The following is a 20,562-nucleotide window of genomic DNA, read 5'->3' as shown; positions in this document are numbered from 1 at the left end:
GATTTTCCCCAAACCTGGTGGATCCTAGGGGATCTAAGGGAGACCAGGAATATCTGTGCAAAGACCCTGTGCTTCCACACCAATGCTGGGTCCTGGTGACACTCCTACCCACCTCTCTCTGGTGGGGTGGCTCCACTGGAGTTCCACTACCAGGGACTTAACTCTCCCAACTGCAAAAGCCCCAGAGGAGTCCTTGGAGTGAGGGTATACACACAAACTATAATATAACCTGGGGGCTTAGTGTCTACTCCAGGTAAGATCCACAGGGGGTGAGGAGGGAATGATTTATAGCCCCTTCTGCCCCTGCCCCTTCACCCATACAGATCCTGGACCAATGCGGAGGGTTTCACTGGCTCTGGATAAGGGAGCTCAGCCCACTGCTGCATGGACAAGGGGAGATCTGCACATGGATGATCCTCTCCTTGTGTGGATATAGAAGGGGCAGAAGTGGGAGGGGAAGAACTATCTAGCCATTTAACTGAGTCAGAACAAGAAACATGAATTCAATTAGCCTAGTGAGTGGGTCCTTATTTACAAGCCACAACCAGCTTCACTCAGTTCTTGGGTTTAGTCTCCAATTCAGCTCCAGCGCCAACTGCTGCCACAAAATATGTTCCAGACCTTAGAAGTGCAGTAACTGCACAGTCACCACAGTGTTTAGTGCTGCGTACACCACACTAATGACTTTCAGTCACTACTCACCTGGGCTGTACTTAAACCAGTGACCCAAAGTGAAAGGCTCTGGTATCCCATTACTAAGCTCTGACTTATCCAGTTCCCTTCAATCTCAAATGTGAAATGTGATCAATTAACTGCTTTGATTTATGGTGTTTATTCCTATTAAAATAATGTGGATATTAATTTTCATTGCTAAAAAGTGATTGAAAAGACCATTATCTAATTTAAAATGTAACTCTTCAGATTGGTTGTAAAGCCTGAAAGCAACAACTTTCTTTGTGCTGTACGAATAGGTACCAATATGAACCACATATTTAACTCTATGTAGCCCTCTCTCCAACACCATTCCTAGGGTCTCCAGGAAAGCAGCTCTGACAATAGTCCAAAAGCAGCAACTGGGAAAGTGAAACTAAAATATTTCCCGAGCAACCCTGAGTCTGTGGGAAAACTCTAGAGCGGGAAAAGACCAACCCTATCTATGGCCCTGAAGAACTGCAGTGTTTAGCCATGACTTTGAGAGAAGATCTATTTCCTATAGCTTTTTCACTGTCTGAACTATAAATGGCTGCTTCTTCCCGACAGGATGAGTTAGTGGTGTTGACTTCACTATGGTGTCATCATGTTGCTGTAAATCCTATGATTACAGTGACTAAGGAGCAGACTACCACAAACACCATCCAAATCATTTTATTTAAACTTGAGAACCAGCCCACACTGCAATCTCAAGGATATTGAAATTAAAAAATAGGTCACACAAGCAAACAAGAACCTCCAAAAGATGGAAAAAATGGTGGCAAAACCAAAAAGAGAAATAGGAACGGACTTATGCGCTTCTGGATTTCCTGCCTTCCTGATTATCGAAAGCCTCATTCTGGAAAACATAGTCCCTTCTTCTGTGAACCAAATTTATTCTCCCTTTCATGTAAGAGGGGTTTATGTAGGTATTAAGATAGAATAGTGTCCTGGGTTTGGAACAGGATTATTTACTGCACTCAGCATGTGGTGTTCTTCTCAACTCTAGACCAGAGGTGGGCAAACTACAGCCTGCGGGACTGTCCTGCCCAGCCCCTGAGCTCCCGGCCAGGGAAGCTAGCCCCTGCGCCCCCCCCACCCCACTTTCCTCTCCCCTCCCCTGCCCCCCTCCCCCCGCAGTCTCAGCTCGCCTGGCTGCAAGCTCCTGCAGGGCAGCACGACGGCGTGGCTGGCTCCGGCATCGCAGCTGCCAGTCCTGCTGCTCTGAGCGGCATGGTAAGGGGGGGAGCAGGGAGGTTGGGGCAAGGGGTCCTGGGGGGCAGTTAGGGGACAGGGAGCTAGGGGGTTGGATGGGTCGGAGGTTCTGAGGGGGGCAGTCAGGGGGCAGGAAGTGGGAGGGAGCGCATAAGGGACGGGGGACAGGCTATTTGGGGAGGCACAGCCTTCCCTAGCCAGCCCTCCATACAGTTTCGCAACCCCGATGTGGCCCTCGCGCCAAAAAGTTTGCCCACCCCTGCTCTAGACTCTGCTTATATATAAAGAAGTTACTAGTTCCACTTTATGTAAAGTTTTTAAAGGAGAATGTTGTAGTTTGCATGCTCTGTAATGAATGCAAAAGCAAAATGACAATACACCAACAGGCAAGCGCTAAAACATGCTTCTTTGTGTCCTCTAGCAATAACACATACACACAACTTGCCTTCATTGCTATACCTATGTCTGATGAGCTCAGTGTGTCATACCACATCGTTGAACAACTCACGTATGAATTTTGCATGAGGGAGACTCATTACAGGCCTTCTCTGTATCAAGAATGCAAAGTATGTATGAAAATACTCCAGTTATTTCTTTATAAATAAGGCCTGCAGTTAAGAAGTAAACACATTGAGCATGGGGAAGGTTTTATCCTTTGGATACCTTAGTATGTGGCTGCCACCTCAGTTTGGCTATAAATTGTTTTTCATATGCAGGACAGAAAGTGTCATTTACTTCCCTGCAGCCACATGCGCCAACTCCCCTTGATATCAGGTGTTCTCCATGTTAATAAAGGCTAGTATGTGACCCTTAGAAAAGGATTTAGCCATGTACATTACCCACTTTTTAATACACATTAACATGTATATGATGCACAATAGTAACACATCTCTCTAAATCATTCAGAATACTGTGCCTTATAAATATCTCATTTGCCAGAGTCTTTCACGCACTGTGCATTGTGGTAATGAAAAAGGAGGCTCCTCAACAATATTTTAAATTTACATACAAATTAGTGTTTTCTGCCTTCTTTTCAGCAATTTAGAATTCCAGCTGTGCTTAGTATTCAGAAGCCACAGATGACTTTTTTTTTTTTTTTTTTTTTAATACAGGAGTTAGAGAGTTTGTACCTGGAAAGGAGACCTCTCTTTTGTGCTCTTATTTTGACATTTGTCTGCATTTAATAAATCGCAAATCAGTTCTGCTGGGACACAACTGTTGCCTGTTATCTTTTAAAGTACATAAAAGGCCCATGAAAAAGCTAAAAGCTAAGTCAACTGGTGCAAAAGCTGAATTGCCATATTGTTCAGATATCTTGGGGGCTCAGGGTACAAAACTGGGAGAACAAAAAAAGCATTCAAAGAGATTCTGACAGAGATTAATACTACCTCTGATACTAGTCAGTGCACAAGCACTGCTCTGAACAGAGAGCTAATTATATTGTTGCTCAGATTATTATTTTCACACATAAGAGACATAGCAAAGGAACACTAACTTGAAAGCCCCCTTAGATTAGAGGACACTACTACACAAGACTAGAAGCTTTGCACACTGGGTGGTGTCAAGATCTAATTTTTTCATATAGACCATGGATCCACAGGAATTCCTGGAGTGGTGATCAGGTCTCTCCCTCAGCATTGCCTTCCAGTCCAAGTAAGAGCAGCATAGCTGGCTTTTATCTCCATTACAATCAGCATCCTGCCAGCACCTGCACCCTCTAGTCCAGGAGTTCTCAAACTTTATTGCACTGCACCCCACTTCTGACAACAAAAGTTACCTCACGACCCCAGAAGGGGGGACTGAAGCCTGAACCCACCTGCCCAAGGGAGGGAGGGGCAAAGCCCAAGCCCCACTACCCTGGGTGTCAGGGGCAGGGGGGCAAAGCTGAAGCCCCAAGGGCTTCAGCCCCTGGAAGGAGGCCTGTAACCTGAGCCCCACCAGTCAGGGGTGAAACCCTTGGGCTTTGGCTTCAGCCCCAGGCAGTTGGGCTCGGGCTTTGGCTTCGGCCCCGAGCCCTAGCAAGTGTAAGCCAGCCCTGGCGGACCCACTCTGGGGTCCCAAGCCACAGTTTGAGAACTGCTGCTCTACTCCCTCAAAAGAAGGCTGGATCACAGAGGGGAAAGCTAATGCTGATCTCAGCAGAATGGACATGTCCTCTAATTTTATGTAGGCTTTAGCCAGTATACAAGAAGAGTAAATCTGAATATTGCTTAGAATGCCTGTTCCCTCACACATTTCCACATTCACATGCCAATCATGGATCACACATCTTTAGCAAAGAGGTTTATGGCCAGGTCACTAGGGAGGGACCATCCTGCATAACTGCCCTTCTGGTCCATGGGCTGCAGCTGCAGCTTTTCCACATTTTTTCTCCCCTCCATGCTGTTCAGCACTGGGTGGGGGTGGGGGAGATGAGGCCAAACTTAGGGCTAATGAAAGCCATTTCAACAAAATCAAGCCTGAAGGAATAGTTCAGATGTCTATATTGAATGAGAATAGGAGAAAATGTTACACTTGTCCAACACAGATGGCTACAGTAAGACAACAGAGAACTAAAAAATCAACTAGAAAGCCTTGGGATTCTGATTTGGACCAAAATCATGAGACTATTTGGCATTCTAGAGGGAGGAGAGACAGATGACTTAATGGTGTCCTGAGTTAATGCATTTGTAATGTGCTACATTTGGAACAAGCACAAGATTCCTTATACAGCACATTCGAAATGCATGTCAAAGAAACCAGAACATCTCCTCCAAAGGAAGCAGGGCTGTCTGCAAAAGGCTTATCATATTTTAAAGTGACAGAGGATGAGGAGAAGTTTCCGGCCCTTGAAAAGAAGTTCAAGGAGACTTAAAGAAAGTCTCAACACATGCTTGTCTTTCTTGAACTGAGCCCAAGAAATCAAGCCAAAGGAAGGTCACAGCTTTCACTTTAAAAAGCGTTAAAGATTAAATTGGTACAGCTATGTACTTTCTAGCCAAGCTCTGGGTAAGATATCCTGGGGGGAGGACGGGAATACATAGTCTGGGAAGTAGATTTAGCTATGAGAAGCTGGAGAAAAATATGGCTCAGACCTATCTGATGTACCTGAGCCTCTCTGATCTGATGACAGTTCACAGTTGAGTTTGTTTAAAATTCAGGTTATGGTTTCTAATGGGAAATGTCATGATCATCTTACATCCACATCCCAAACAATCCAAAAGATCACAGATGCTCTTGGAGTGGAGACAAACATGAATGCTGCACTGGGCCTATGAACAGCAAGAAGCCTGGAAAGGACTGTGAACAGATTCTGTTCACTCTCCACTGCTTCTAGCAAACTGAAGAGGGGCTGTACCATTTCATCAGCACATTGGAAACAGAGCACCGCATAGCTTGATACTATAATGTCCTCATGCAATGCATCCAAGCAGGATTGGAAGCATAGTCAGAAAGGAGCCATGTAGCTCTTAGTTGGCCAGCTGATGGCAAGAAAGGCAGGCATTTTCCTCAGTGATGTCCAGACACACACTGTTAGGTTTATCATCTGCCTGTTTCAGCCAGTCACTTCACTAGCCTCTCTCAGTCACATGGTTTAGAACAAAATTAAGGGAAAATATTGCAAAAACTGCAAGGGAGAGGTGGAAGTACAGCTGGGAGAAATTATGGGAGGCAGGGGAGAGTTGGGCAAAACATTTTGACCAAATCTTCTCCCTCCCCTCCCCCCCCCCCCCCAGGTAAAAATGCAGGTCCGACAATACTTAAATATCTTGAATTCATGTGAATTTCACCAACTTGTTTCGGTCAGAACAAACCCTAAAAAAATGCCAAAACAGTTGAAATGTTTCCTCTCAACATTTTCAAAATCAAATGTTTCAATTTGAAATAAACTTAAGGAAATTTCAAGACAAAGTTATTAAAAATAATTTTAAAACAAAAAAGTTTGAAATGAAAATAAAATACTTCATTTTGCATGAAACAAAATATTTCATTCAGCCTAAACCTTTTCCCACTTTCTGATTTGCCAAAAACATTGAAAGACAAAACAAAAACAAAAAGAACAAACAAAAAACATTTTGGATTGAAACAAATATTTTTGGTTCAATCCAAAATGTTTTTTTGTTTGTTCTTTTTGTTTTTCAAATTTTTGGAATTTCCAGAGAACCATAAAATCTTACTATTTACCCAATTCTGGAAGGGAATTTTGTGCAGGTATGCCCATGCTCCAAGTAACTGCGATCCAAACAAACTTCTCTCTCTGGTTATAAACAGAAGATGAAATTAAACATGAATGAACAGTAACAACGATCCTGAATTGTCAGGGAGATGGACTGCATTACCAAATTCATTTTCCATTTCTAACTTCTATGATTAATGGTAGCAGCCCAGTGAACAATAGGCCTAATACCATTACGCTTCCAAACAGTGCCATGAGATCTTTGCTAACTAAAGGTTGTTAAGACCCTGTTTTATTAATCAGCCAGAAGTCAAAAGCTGTAACAGCACAGTACTTTCTATACTATGTTGGGGCATTGTTTCAGCACGGTCTCATGAGAAAGGCAATTTATGAGTCCCCAATATCATTTCCTGAGGTTCTCTTCAAGACGGCATGGATAAACAGTATATATCTCCATATATAGGTAATGTACATATATGGCTGATTTATAGAATCATAGAAATGTAGGGCTGGAAGGGACCTTGAGAGGTAATCTAGTCCAGCCCCCTTCGCTGAGGCAGGACAAAGTACACTTAGGACATCCTAGTTTGGCATTTGTCCAAACTGTTTTTTTAAAACCTCCAATGATGGGGATTCCACAACCCTTCTTGGAAGCATATTCCAGAGCTTAACTATCCGTATAGTTAGAAAGTTTCCCCCTAATATCTAACCTAAATCTCCCTTGCTGAAGTTTATGCCAATTATTTCTTGTTCTACCTTCAGTAGATATAGAGAGCAATTGATTATCATCCTCTTTATACCAGCCCTTAAAAAAAAATTAAAGGTTTACCAGGTCCCCACCCCCACAAGTCATCTTTGCTCAAGGCTAAACATGCCCAGTTTTTTTAACCTTTTCTCATGGTCAGGTGTTCTAAACCTTTCATCATTTTTGTTTCTCCCCTCTGGAATCTCTCCAATTTGTCCATCCTTTAAGGAAGATGTGGTGCACAAAACTGGACACAATACTCCAGCTGAGGCTTCACCAGAGCTGAGTAAAGCAGAACAATTACCTCCTGTCTTACATACGACACTCCTGTTAATGTACCACAGAATGATATTGACCTTTTTCATAACTGAATCCCAGTGTTGACTCAGATTCAATTTGTTTTCTATTACAATCCTCAGATCCTTTTCAGCAGTACTACCGCCTAGATAGTTATTCCCCATTTTGTAGCTGTGCATTTGATTTTTCCTTCCTAAGTGCAGAACTTTGCACTTGTCTTTACTGAATTTCATCTTATTGATTTCAGACCAATACTCCAATTTGTCAAGGTGATTTTGAATTCCAATCTTGTTTTTCCAAGTGCATACAATGCCTCCCATTTTATAAGCACATTTTTCACTCCATTATCCAAGTCATTAATGAAAACATTGAATAGTACTGGATACAGAACAGACCCCTGTAGTATCTCACTAGATACATCCTCCCAGTTTGACAGCGAACTATTAATAACTACTCTTCAACCAGTTTTGTACTCTTATCTTTGCATCTTAAAGGAAGTTCATCTAGACCACATTCCTCTAATTTGCTTATGAGAATGTCATGTGGGACTGTGTCAAAACCATTACTAAAATCAAGATATATCGTGTCTATAGCTTTCCCCCACCCCAATCCCTTGGGACAGTAACCTTTGTCAAAGAAGGAAATTAGGTTGTGGTTTGGCATGATTTGTTATTGAAAAAATTCATACTGGCTGTTACTTACAAATTGATTGTTACTATTTTACCATCATTTTTATAAAATTGTGTTTTTCATTTTGTATCCAACTGAACATACAATGAAATAATACATTGATTTCTGTAGGAAACCCAAGAACTATTAATCTTCTGTGTGTTTTCTGTTTAGTTGCTATTTGGCATCAATTCTCCAGAGAAAAAAGTCTGATGGAGAGCTATTTTGTAATCTTGAACTTTGCAAGTTCAAAGAACAGGCAGTTTGTGTGGTTTGTGGCATGATATGGGACTTGGACAATTCTCCTGGAAATCTCTAAGCTTTTAAACTTTTATTTTTTGCAGGACACATGAACTCTATGGATGAGAATGAAATATTTTGTATCATTGTTTCTAACCCTCTTGACTGAAAATGAGCTAAAGCTTCACACAAAAGAAACAATGAAATGTAGATTCCAATTCTTTATAAAGGAAATACATTTTTGTATTATATTTTTGCTATTTTTAGCTTTTGTAACACACCAGTAGATCAGATTGTTGACGTCTATAATACACCACTAAGGAAAGAGTGGAAGGGTCATAAATGAGACCATATATTTGAATACCTAGCTGTGTATTCAAAGTCTTACATTTTTTCTTTCTATTTGCAATAGAATGTGTTCTCTGCCCTCTTGTGTAAATCAAAAAATGTTCTACAATTATTCAGACCTGTAACCAGTACCAAATACATACTGTACTTATGTTAAAAGTTCATTAGGTGAATGCTTACCCATATTGAATCTTGAAGTGCAATGTCAGTGGTAGGACACGTCTCATGTGCGAAAGTATTATTACTGTTTTGTAATGCAGTAGCAACCCCGGGTCCCATTCAGGACTGGGGGCCCATTATGCTATGCAGCCTACAAACACATATACAAACAGGTAAACACAGTCCCTGCCCTATAGAATTTATCATCTAAATCAGTGTTTTTCAAACTGTGGGTTGGGACTCCAAAGTGGGTATCAACCCCATTTTTATGGGGTCACCAGGACTGGGTTAGACTTGCTGGAGCCTGGGGCCAGAGCCGAAGCCCAAGCCCCACTGTCTGGGGCCGAAGCCAAAGCTTGAGCCTCACTACCAGGGGCAGAAGCCTGAGGGCTTCAGCTCTGGGCAGTGGGGCTCAGGTTATAGGCCCCGTTCCTGGGCCTGAAGCCCTTGGGCTTTGGCCTCCTTGCCTGGGGCAGTGGGGCTTGGGCAAACTCAGGCTTCGGTCCTCTCTCCTGGGGTCATGTAGTAATTTTTGTTGTCAGAAGGGGGTCGCGGTGCAACGAAGTTTGAGAATTCCTGGTCTACATTATGTATTATATGGGCCCTATCAAATTCACGGCCATGAAAAACACTTCATGGACCATGAAATCTGGTCTGCTCCCATAAAATCTGGTCTTTTGTGTGCTTTTACCCTATACTCTACAGATTTCATGGGGCAGACCAGCATTTCTCAAACTGGGGTCCAGCTGCCCAGCTCTGAAGGCAGCGCCGCCGCCAGCAGCAGTGCAGAAGTGAGGCTGGCAGTACCACAACCCCCCCTTACAATAACCTTACAACACCCCCAACTCCTTTTTGGGTCAGGATCCCTACAATTACAACACTGTGACATTTCAGATTTAAATAGTTGAAATAATGAAATTTACTATTTTCAAATCCTATGACCATGAAATTGACGAAAATGGACCACGAATTTGTTAGGGTCCTAATTATACAAATTGGATTACTAAAAATAAAGAAAAAATGAGCAACCAAAGCTAGGTGAAAATCAGATAAATGCAACTTTCAGGATTAAAAAGAAGTGATTTAATTGTAAAAATTGATAACATTTAAGCAATTCTTATGAAATATATTTGCTTCCTTGATGTTTGAAAAGGCATATCTCAGGAACAGTAAGTGACTTGATATTAATACCAGGATTGTGTTTAATTAAGAATAATCAATTAAGTTAAACACAGCAAAGTCAATAGATATATAGATATATGGGAGGATAACATATGAAAACAAAGGACAAGCAATGTCATATTCTATGAGAGATGGCCAGCCTGGAGATGAAATAATTTTAAGAGCCTGCCAAAGAAAGGAACTTCATAGTATATGAATTAAGTTCACAAAGAAAGTTAGTCATTAGGGTTAAGAATGTTTGTCTAAACACATACATGGGAACAAAGACCTACAAAAAAGCCTTCATATCGATCATGAAGAATTTCAATTACCCAGATATCAAGTAAGGTAAAATTGTGGAATGATCAAGAAAAAGTTTGTTTCTAAAAGTACTGTAGTTTCCATTACACAGTTCAACAGCCAATCTAGGAGATCAAAGGTTCTGCTAAGCATATTACAGGAAATTAAGTGGGTATTATACATGAGATAAAGGTTGAGCTGGTGAACTATTACATTGGTTGTAGTGATTTTAATATGATCTTTTTTTAGATGCCTACTGATATTAATACTTCCACACAGCAATAGTGATTGCTATATTGAATAAACTTGAGCCATATTTAACACAGGGAAATATACATTGGGTAATGCAGCTTTTATAAAAGTGACTTTATATGAAAATACATTAAGTAAATCATTCCCAGGTCAACTGATGTTTGAAACAGGACACTCTAGGCCAAATTCAGAGGGGATGAGAGAGGTGATAAAATCTACACATTGGTATGCTAGTAGAAGAGAATCTGAGTTTATGTAATTCACATGCCATGTAGTCAAGGTGGTGATGTAGGTTAAAGGAGTGGCCTATTTGAACTCACACCTATTTACACCTGGTTGCTAGCTGCTTTTCTTACTACTATATGTCTTCTCTCTTCTGGCTCCTTGGAAGCAAATTAAATTAGCTTTGACTCAGTGAGCTAACTTCAGAGGTGACAGGGACCCAGCAATTTCATGTCAGTAAGCAACTCTGCAATGCTAAGGCAGCGTAAGACAGGGAAGGGAGAACTTGCAAGTTAGACTCACTTCTGAATTTGGCACTATGACTTCAAGAGGCAACCAGACAGCAAGAACATATGAGCTCTTGTAGACATGACCCTATTTTCATGCAAATATACCTCTGAGTCAGAAATGGGAAAAAGATGTACAGAAAATGTATGCTGTTGACAAAATTACTCTCAGTCTCAGCAAAGTGTTTTCTCTGAAGTTTTCAGGAACATGACAACATTTATAATTACTATTCTCTGCTTTTGTGGTGTTCTACTTATTTATTTTTTTGTTCCTCAGTTATATTTACAGTTCTTTACTTTGCTCCCTTACCTTTTTTCCTAACCTCACTTATTTTTCTTCCCCCAATCACATTGTTTTCAAATGCTTTATTTTGCTGCATTTCTTAATTTAATCTTTTCCCCAGTTGCTTTGTTTTCCTTTGAGTCTCATTCTGTTGCTGTCACAATGGCAACAATATGCTTCTCTACACACAAGCCAACTACAAAATTCCCTCAGCATGAGTACTGCTCAAGATTTCAGTCTGTGACTTCCCCTTAATTAGCATCACACAACATCTCCAACAGGAGGAACACAATGCAGGAATTTTATTCTCCCCCCCCCCCCCCGCCCCCGACAGCTGCATGATGAGTCATGAGAGATGTTAAACAATTAATTTACTCCAGTTTTAAATTTATAAATTCCTGGATTTTTGCCTGAATTTGATACACTGATGGAAAATTAGAAAATAGGGCATGAGTCAGCAAGAATAAAAACTGTCTGGCTTCCACATTATGAAAAGCTCTGGAAAGAAGTCTGTGTATAACTTGCATGCCTGCGTGCAGTTCTCTGGCTCATGAAACACATTTTTGGCTTGATTAGATCAACACTACTATGCAAATAAAAACTGAAGTTAGAATTTGACCTCATTTATAAATTGCAGCTTTCTATCTCCTAGTCCAAATTGTAGGGCTGCACCTTTAATCAGCAGATGGAGACAAAGAAAAACTCTCCAAGCAGGTTTAAGTAGCTCAGCCCCTCCCAGCCTCATCACTTTTTAGTCTAAAGTATATCAGGCCTCTCCAAGAGTTCAATATAAAGTATTTATTCTACCTTCCATTTTTATTTCTATACATAGAACGATGTATGCCTAGTACAATTCTGCCTCAATACTGAAAAGACATTCAGTTACATTTTTCAGTGTATTTTTCTATCCTTTTCTGGTTCTCAACTAAAGTTTATGTTAACCAAAAAATAAAAAATACACTTTTCCCTCTCCTCTCCCCCACCCCAACCACACACAGCTTCCATGTAACACAAAAGCTACAGAAATTGATTTCCATGTGGCATCCACAACCCTATATGAGGTTCCACAGCCTAGAAGACATGGATATTTTTAAGAAAAATCTGTTGGGCCTTGATCCCAAGTCAAGGGAAAGATTCCTATTAACTTAGATGGGCTTTGGATCAGGTCCCAGTAAAGAAGAACTTACATAATTTGAAGCATGTAGGAAGTCCCATTGAAATCAGGCAAGTGCTTACGCTTTAAGTCTTATACATGACTAAGTGCTTTGCTGGATAGGGGCCTTGGAGTATTAGTATTTCAAGCCAGGCTGTTTGTGGGCTTCTCTATGCTAGAAAGTTTTCCTGCTTTAAACTATATGAATATTAGCTGGGCTGACCGGAGCTGCCAAGGGGGTTTTCAACTCGGGGGGGGTCCGGTCAAAAACCAGACACCTGGCAACCGTGTCGCTAAAAGCTTTGTAGTATAGCCATACCCTGAGATGAATTTGAATCAGTGACCGGAAGATAAAACGTTTCTTATTTCACCACCAGTCCCTATCTTTGGCACTTACCAACAGAGTAGGCCCATTTAAACAAGGAATGTGCAGCAACTTCTGCAAAGGCGCTTGCGGCAGCCAAGCGCAGCTACAGAAGCTGTCACCAGGGAGCAGCCGGGGGGGCTGATAAGAAAGGATAGAGGGAGTGGAGCAGAAAGCATGACAGAACTTTGACACTCAGCTAGAAAAGAGTCATTCCTAGACTGTCTGGCTTAGAGGTGGCAGAGAGGGAGGGGGACAAAAACCATAAACAGTCAGTTCTTTAAAAAGGTAATCAGCCACCCAGTTTTTAAGGAGCTTGCTATATTTGTCCCTGAACCTACTATGGCTCTCGCAGTCAAAAAATGCCGAGATTGTTCTATATGACTATCTTTCAGGGAACATGGCCTCACATAAGCAAAAAGTTAAATCCACACTCATTTTAGATGCTGCTTCACAACAAGCAAAACTTCCCCAACATATTATACCAGTGACAACCCCCCCCCACCCCCCCACCCCCCCACACACTCTACTTAGTATGTCACTTGTACCCAATAGCAGTTCTCAGACAAGCCAAACCACAGAGGCACAGATTTGTTTTATTTAACATGAACTCCCACGTTGTAGGGAGGTTTTGATTTTAAAGTACCAAAGCCGCCTCCTACAGGGAACATAACCATATAATTTAAAATCTCAAGCTATTTAGTATAGCATGGTATTGGAGAGAGTGAGCGCAATGCAATTAAAAAATAAACAATGAATAATCATTAAACATGAGTGCATACCTTCTCTGATAGCTGTAAATGGAGTTCCTTCCTCCTCTTGTAATCTAATCACCTTCAGTGCCACCAACTTCCCATTTACCCTGGTGGGGGAGAGGGAGGGGGAGAATGGAGGAGGAAGGAGGAGAGGAAGAAAAAAAAGAGAAACATACACAAAATTAATTAAAAATGAATATTCCAATAATAGGGCTTATTTCCCATCATGTATTATTTAGTTTCTCCCTGTCAATGTCAGTGATTCACTCATGGCACAGTAAGAAACACTTCATAGCCTCCATAATGTCAGCTTTAAATATTCACATTCATGTAATCCAAGAAGTGATCTCAGCTTTCTATGAGTCAGCCTCTGTTTCCTTTCTATCATAGCATTAAACTGGAGGCTTTGTTTAAAGAAAGCATAGCATTGTAAAAATATGGTTTATTTCTTTGATCATTTTATCCAAACAGAACTTCAATCAATCATTCCACATATGGTATACCCATCTTTATATTTATTTTTCTCTTCTCCCTGAATTATGCCCCACAATAATTACCTTCCAAGAGTCATGGAAATTTGAGGTGGAAAATATCTGTTAGGTCATTCTGTCCATTTCCCACTAAAGCAGGATTGTTCCCTAAAGTACATTCTTGAGTGCACTGCCCAGACTAGTTTTTTGTTTATTATGACGACACCCATTTATAAGGTTTAAAATAATGTGCTCCCATGGATCAACCCTCACAACAGATGTCTGTTCTCTTTTCAGCTCTATTCAACTGAAGTAGTTTCCAGTATTTAGCATTTAAATACAATTTCTTCCTAATCTGCCCAGTCTGCTCAGATAGTTTATCCAGGTGAAGGACTCAGATGACCAACACCACCTCCAACAACCTCCTCCTCAAAAGTGTAGTCCTGCATTAGGTCTTTAAGAGACTCCCTGAATATGAAAAGGATAGTTGGGGTAGCATTCCTAAAATGGTATGATGCAGTTGGCAAACAAGGGATTATTATTACAATTTCTTTTTAAAAATATAAAAAGAATTAGAGTTTACAGCTGAAGAGCCCAGGAGACTGACAGAGTTTTCATACTCCACTAGCTGAGGAGGCAACTTATTGCACTGAGCCTTAAAATATGTTGTTCTGAATCTTGCAGCAAGATGACACAGACATCTAATCTAGTGATCAATTCAGCTCCTCCCTCAGGCTTTATTTAATATTTAATTACAGGGTTGCTACTGTATTTTTATTCTCCTATTTATTAGTAGTATTTAACATTTACACTGTAATAGTGCCTAAAGGTGTCAACTAGGTTGGGCCCTACTGTGCAAGGTACTGTACAAACATACAAAACTCAAGACACCTTAAAAAGGCCTAATTTTTCAAAGGGTGGGGTGCGTCCCACTAAGTTCATCTGAGAATAAATTAGGGGGTTCCACTTATTAATGTTTGACATTTCTTTATATTTAGATTGTTGTAACAAAATACACCAGGTGTCTAACGAGTTTAAAATCTGAATACACAAAGGAAAGGTGCAGGAAAAATGTTCAGTAGGGGTTTTACAAACCCAGGCCAGGAAAGGTGTTCCATGTCTAGATGGCAATGTGGAGGTCAGCGGGAGAAGCAGACAAATAAGATATTGAGGCTGGCATCACTGGTAGAGTGGAGAAGATGGGGCAGTGGGGGAAATGTAACAAGAGATAACGACTGGTAAATAGGGAGAGGAAGTGTTAGGAAGGGGTCGTGTTATATAGGTTATGCTCTTCTTTTTAGTCTGAGATTATTGGTCTTTCTTCTACCTAGTCAATTAATTTTACCATAGACTGGCAAGGGAAGTAGAAAAACTATAATATCAATATCGATGAATCTTAGTGTTCTTAATTTGCAATGGATGAGGCAGTTGAGGGGAGAAACGTAGTTATCATTAGCATTTTGTAGGATATTTGTCATTTGCTTTAGCAGAGCTCTGGGCAACTATTAATGCTATTGAAATGATTCAACTCATCTTGAATGCTTGGTTGCTCAGGGACTGCAATATCCTGTTTTTGTCCTGAAGATACCAGTCTCTTACCTTTCAAAAAAAAAATCTGATCTTGTTCCAGTTAATTATTCGATTGCTAAGAGCTCTTTTACTTTAGTTCATTCTCTTCCTTAAGTGCGTATTTTGGGGCAATAGAAGGTGAATTATCATCAGTTAACAGTGATAACTGGATGTATTTTCCTCTTCCAGCTGTTCCCACTGAGGCAATCTCAACCTTGTCATGCCTTGTCAGAAGTGCAGATGCGGCTATCACAGAATCCTTACAATCAACACTGAAGAAAACTGTCATGCTGAAAATTAGCTCCCCAACCTATTAAAATCTGCTCAAGAATTTATTTGGAAGATATCAGATCATACTTTACAACAACACCAGGATGAATGGCTTAATCTGTGTCTTCTATGACTGTGTCTTCTATCCCTTATGTTATTATATTCAATATTGGATTTATTATTATTAACTATTATTATTAAAGAGAAGAAGGAAATACTGCTAGGTAGAGAACCTTTAGGCAACCTGACAACATGACAGGATTGCTGTATCTTCTGACATCTAGGATTGTTTATAAGGCAACTCTATGTTCACTTTTCTCCCCAATCAAGATAAGGGTATTTCACTTATCTCAGCATCTCCCATCCACATTGCTAATTGCTTCATGGGTTCCTATTAAAGACAATATTGATTATAAAATCATTGCACGGTCTTATTCCTTTCTAAACTAATAGGCTTGCTCTCTCCCCCAGGTCCAAAAATTCCTTGAGATAAGCTGCAGAGCTTCTTATCTCTAAACATTATTTGAATTAATTCTCATCTAGGGTCTTTGTTCACTCTGTCCCTCCGGAGGAGCTGATGGACAGAGTATTTAGACTCACGAGAATTTTAAAAAGTCTAAATTCAATTACCATTTTTGTTTACTGTTTTAAAATTACAATAAAATTCCAAAATTAGTAAACAGTTTCCAGCGTGCTTTGCATGAAAGGTGTTAAAGAACTATGGGTTTATGTAAATGTATATGGCACATAATAAAATTGTGTATATTTTAAAAACATAAGTGAGCTTCAGACCATTTGAACCAGATGTTTTAAAAAAATCCTAATAAAATGTATACATTACACACTTTCCAAAACGACTGTAATGCCAACAAAACCCAAATGAATTACATGGAGAAAACAGGAGAGTTTATGGGAAAATGTAAGAGATTAGAAACAATGCAATGCTCTAATCATGCATCATTAACAAAATCTAATACTAATGAATATAAAGCAATTGAGGGCTAATTGGTTTTTCGGGCATAATATGGATAATGCATGTTTAGGGAACAAAAGGTAAGAATGGAATACTATTTATTGTCACAAGTTCTTCAGTTATATTTAAATGTAATAAATGTTTCAAATATAATACCCTTAATGGCTTCAATATGTAAAATCCACCACTAGGATTCCAATCTGTTTATTTTGTAAGGAATTTTATTGCTGGCTAGAGTTGAAACTTAGTTCAAAGCTCTAGCAAGCACAGACTAATATATATGTACTGTACTCTAATTCCAGATATTACTCTCATATCTCGGAAAAATTAATTTGTATTAAAAATTTGACTCGCAATAGATACATAGTTATTCATTTACATAAAGATATAAACTTTTCTAAAACAAGATAAATCCCTCATATTCAACAAAACATATTCTGTAGTTATAGCAGCTTCACAAACAGATGTGCAAAGGCCAGAGTTAATAGTCTTAATAAAGCCATGCTCTGCTAGCATTCTGCTTTGAAAGGAAACCTGCTATAAAAGTAAATCTGTAATCATTTTAGTCACTTCAAATTTTCTTCTGTGGAGTAATATGATCTCACATTCAATGAAATATTTCTTTTAATCATAAACCTTTGAGAAAGTTCAGTGTAAACATGGATTATATACATTTCTTTTCCAGAAAAGAATTACTCATAACTTTACCAGTTCTGCTAACAATGTATTTTTTCCATAAGTATTCAATAGCACAATGTGAACCTGCCAATATATCTTTTCAGCTTCTCTCATATTTTTACCTGCAACTCTCTAAAAAAAAGTATCTAGTTGCTTTATTTAAAAAAGCAGAAATCAATGAAGTAAGTAATAAATTAGGGACTATTTTCTAGAGTGGCTGTTTATTATGATACACTTGATAAAAGATCTAAGGCTTCCAACAGTCATGGTAGATTTAGAATATTCATTTTTGAATAGCTAAAATATTACAACTGGGACTCTGGGGACAAATCCCTCAATTCTTCAAAGAATTCACAATTTAGGTTCATAGGCAAGAAGGCACAATTTTATAGCTCTTGTTTTTGAGTAAGAAGCACGTATGAACACAGTGAAAGAATATTTACCTCCAGATTCACACCCTCCTGTCAAGACAAACTACATTAAGCATAACTAATCATATTTTATATAAACATATATAGATACACATACCTCTATACATGTGCACAGATACTGTGTATGTCTGTGTGTGCATGGACTCAACCGCTCTCTTTTTAACACTTGACTATTGAAAGAATATGAATTATTACTAGCAGTTTCTAAAATTAAGAAAACAGCTCTGTTTGCAGTTTGCTCTGTGCCATACCAGTGAAATGTACATTATATGGGTAAGTCACAATGGTAACTAGGTACTAAGTATTATGTTTAAAGTAAAGATGTCCAATAGACGTTAACAGATTATTTGAAATAGATGTACTATTTGTACAAGAAAAGATTAAATAAAAATCCTCTTCAAAAGAGGTACAAAAGTCACTCGTCATAGAGACACCTATTGTTCTAGAAATGGCAAATATTCTATTAATATATTTTTTAAATGGAGCATGCACAGAGATAAAGAAAAGACAGTTATCTTTTCCATAACTGGTGTTCTTCGAGATATGTTGCTCATGTCTATTCCACAATAGGTGTGCATGCTCACCACGTGCACCAGTGCCGGAAGTTTTTCCCCTAGCAGTACCCATAGGGGAGCACCCTAGTGATCCCTGGAGTGGCGCCTCCATGGCGCAGTATAAGGGGCACTGCGTGCTCTCCCTACCCTCAGCTCCTTCTTGCCAGACAACTCCGACCAAGAGGAAGGAGGAAGGGATGTGGAATGGACATGAGCAACACATCTCGAAGAACGCTAGTTACGGAACAGGTAACTGCCTTTTCTTCTTCGAGTGATTGCTCATGTGTATTCCACAATAGGTGATTTCAAGCTATATCTGTTGGAGGTGGGAAGAAGTTCACAAACTCTCGGGATGGAGAACGGCACTTCCAAACCCGGCGTCCTCCCTGGTCTGAGACACAACTGCATAATGTGAGGTGAACATGTGAACTGAAGACCACATGTCAGCCCAACAAATGTCCTGAATGGGAACATGGGCCAAAAAGGCAACCGACGAGGCCTGCGCCTGAGTCGAGTGCGCCCTAACAATTGGCAGCGGAGGGATTCCCGCCAGGTCATAACAGGTACAGATGCACGAGGTGATCCAGTTGGAGAGCCACTGAGTGGAGATCGGCCGAGCTTTCATGTGCTCGGCCGAGGCAATGAAAAGTTCTGAAGACTTTCTGAATGGCTTAGTCTGCTCCAGGTAGAAAGCCAGAGCCCGTTTCACATCCAGCGTGTGGAGGCGGTGCTCCTCACTGAATGCATGGGGCTTGGGGCAGAGGACCGGCAGAAAAATGTCCTGACCCATGTGATAGGCGGAGACCACCTTCGGAAGGAACGAAGGGTGTGGGCCGAGCTGGACCTTATCTTTATGAAACACCATGTATGGGGGCTCAGAGGTCAGGGTCCTGAGTTCTGAGACCCGCCTAGCCTACATGATCGCAACCAGGAAGGCCACCTTCCACGAGAGGTATGACCAGGAGCACATGGCTAGCGGCTCAAACAGGGGCCCGTGAGACAGGCCAACACCAGGTTTAGGTCCCACTGCAGGACAGGGGACCTAACATACGGGAAGAGGCGATCCAACCCCTTAAGGAATCGGCCAGTCACAGCATGGGAGAATACCATGTGGCCCTGCACTGGCGGATGGAAGGCGGATATGGGCACCAGGTGCACCTTGACTGATGAGGGCACCAGGTCCTGGGCTCTAAGGTGGAGGAGGTAATCCAGAATAAGCTGGATCAGGGCAGCCACTGGGGAAATGCCCCGCTCATCCACCCATCTGGAAAACCAAGACCACTTTGCCAAGTAGGCTCAGCGCGTGGAGGGCCGCCTGCTTTCAAGGAGGACGGGCTGAACCCCTTCCGAGCACGTCCTTTCCTCCCTACCTAACCATTGAGCAGCCACACTGTGAGGTGGAGGAGGTTGCCCTGGTCCTGGGAGAGCAGGTCTGGGAGGGTCCAGTACCAATGCTGACTGGGCCATGCCGGGGCAATTAGAAGAACCTGGGCCTTATCTGTCTTTATCTTTTCCAGGACCTTGCCGATCAGCGGGAATGGGGGAAAGACAGAGAAACTGGCCTGACCAAGACAGGAGGAAGGCATTGGAGATAGCGCCCCGTCCCAGCCCTCCCCCCTGGAGTAGAACCAGGGACAGCAACAGTTCTGCCGAGTCACGAACAGGTCCACCTGGGGAGTTCCCCACACTTAGAAAAGTCTGTGCACCACCTCTGGGTGGAGAGCCCACTCGTGCTGAGAGAAGAAGTCCCTGCTCAAGCGATCCGCCCGCACGTTCCGGGCACCCGGCAGATGTCGTGGACTATACAAAAGTCCCACAGCCTGCGGGCTTCACGGCAGAGAGCAGAGGATCGGGCCCTGCCTTGCCTGTTGATGTAGAACATCGAGGCCGTGTTGTCCATGAGGACCCTGACCACCCAGCCCTCCAGGTGCAAGCAGAAGGCCATGCACGCCAGCCGTACTGCTCTGAGCTCCTTGACATTTATGTGGAGGGTCAGATCCTGAGCCGACCACAGACCTTGGGTCTGAACGTTCCCAATATGGGTCCCCCCATCCCAGGTTCGAGTCGTCGGATTCTCAGGGAGGACCACCACTGTAGGGAGGTGGTCACTGGCTCATGCACCATGAGGACTTTGTCCATCCTGTTCCTGGCCTGGGAGAAGTCTGAGGCCAATCAGAGCTGGAGGGGCCTCATCTTGATTCTGGCATGACGGACCACATATGTGCATGCCGACATGTGACCCAAGAGCTGGAGGCACACTCTGGCTGTTGTCACCAGAAACCTTGTGACCGTGTCGATGAGCCCCTTCAGGGTCTCAAACA

The 20,562-nt window shown here is 41.4% G+C and overlaps 1 protein-coding gene across 5 annotated transcripts in view; it reads right to left on the bottom strand.

Annotated features, from left to right (window-relative positions):
- The window catches only part of CDK14 (cyclin dependent kinase 14), a 484,579-nt gene that overhangs the window by 299,290 nt on the left and 164,727 nt on the right, over window positions 1-20,562 (bottom strand). For all 5 annotated transcript variants that reach the window (XM_065583048.1, XM_008169566.4, XM_065583049.1 and 2 more), the window contains one exon: window positions 13,324-13,403. In XM_065583048.1, the coding sequence (XP_065439120.1) occupies window positions 13,324-13,403 (80 nt within the window). The remainder of the gene's footprint in view (window positions 1-13,323; window positions 13,404-20,562) is intronic.

Source organism: Chrysemys picta, chromosome 2 (genome assembly GCF_011386835.1).
Source record: "Chrysemys picta bellii isolate R12L10 chromosome 2, ASM1138683v2, whole genome shotgun sequence".
Classification (NCBI taxonomy): domain Eukaryota; kingdom Metazoa; phylum Chordata; order Testudines; family Emydidae; genus Chrysemys; species Chrysemys picta.
This window is presented reverse-complemented; position numbering and strand designations above follow the sequence as displayed.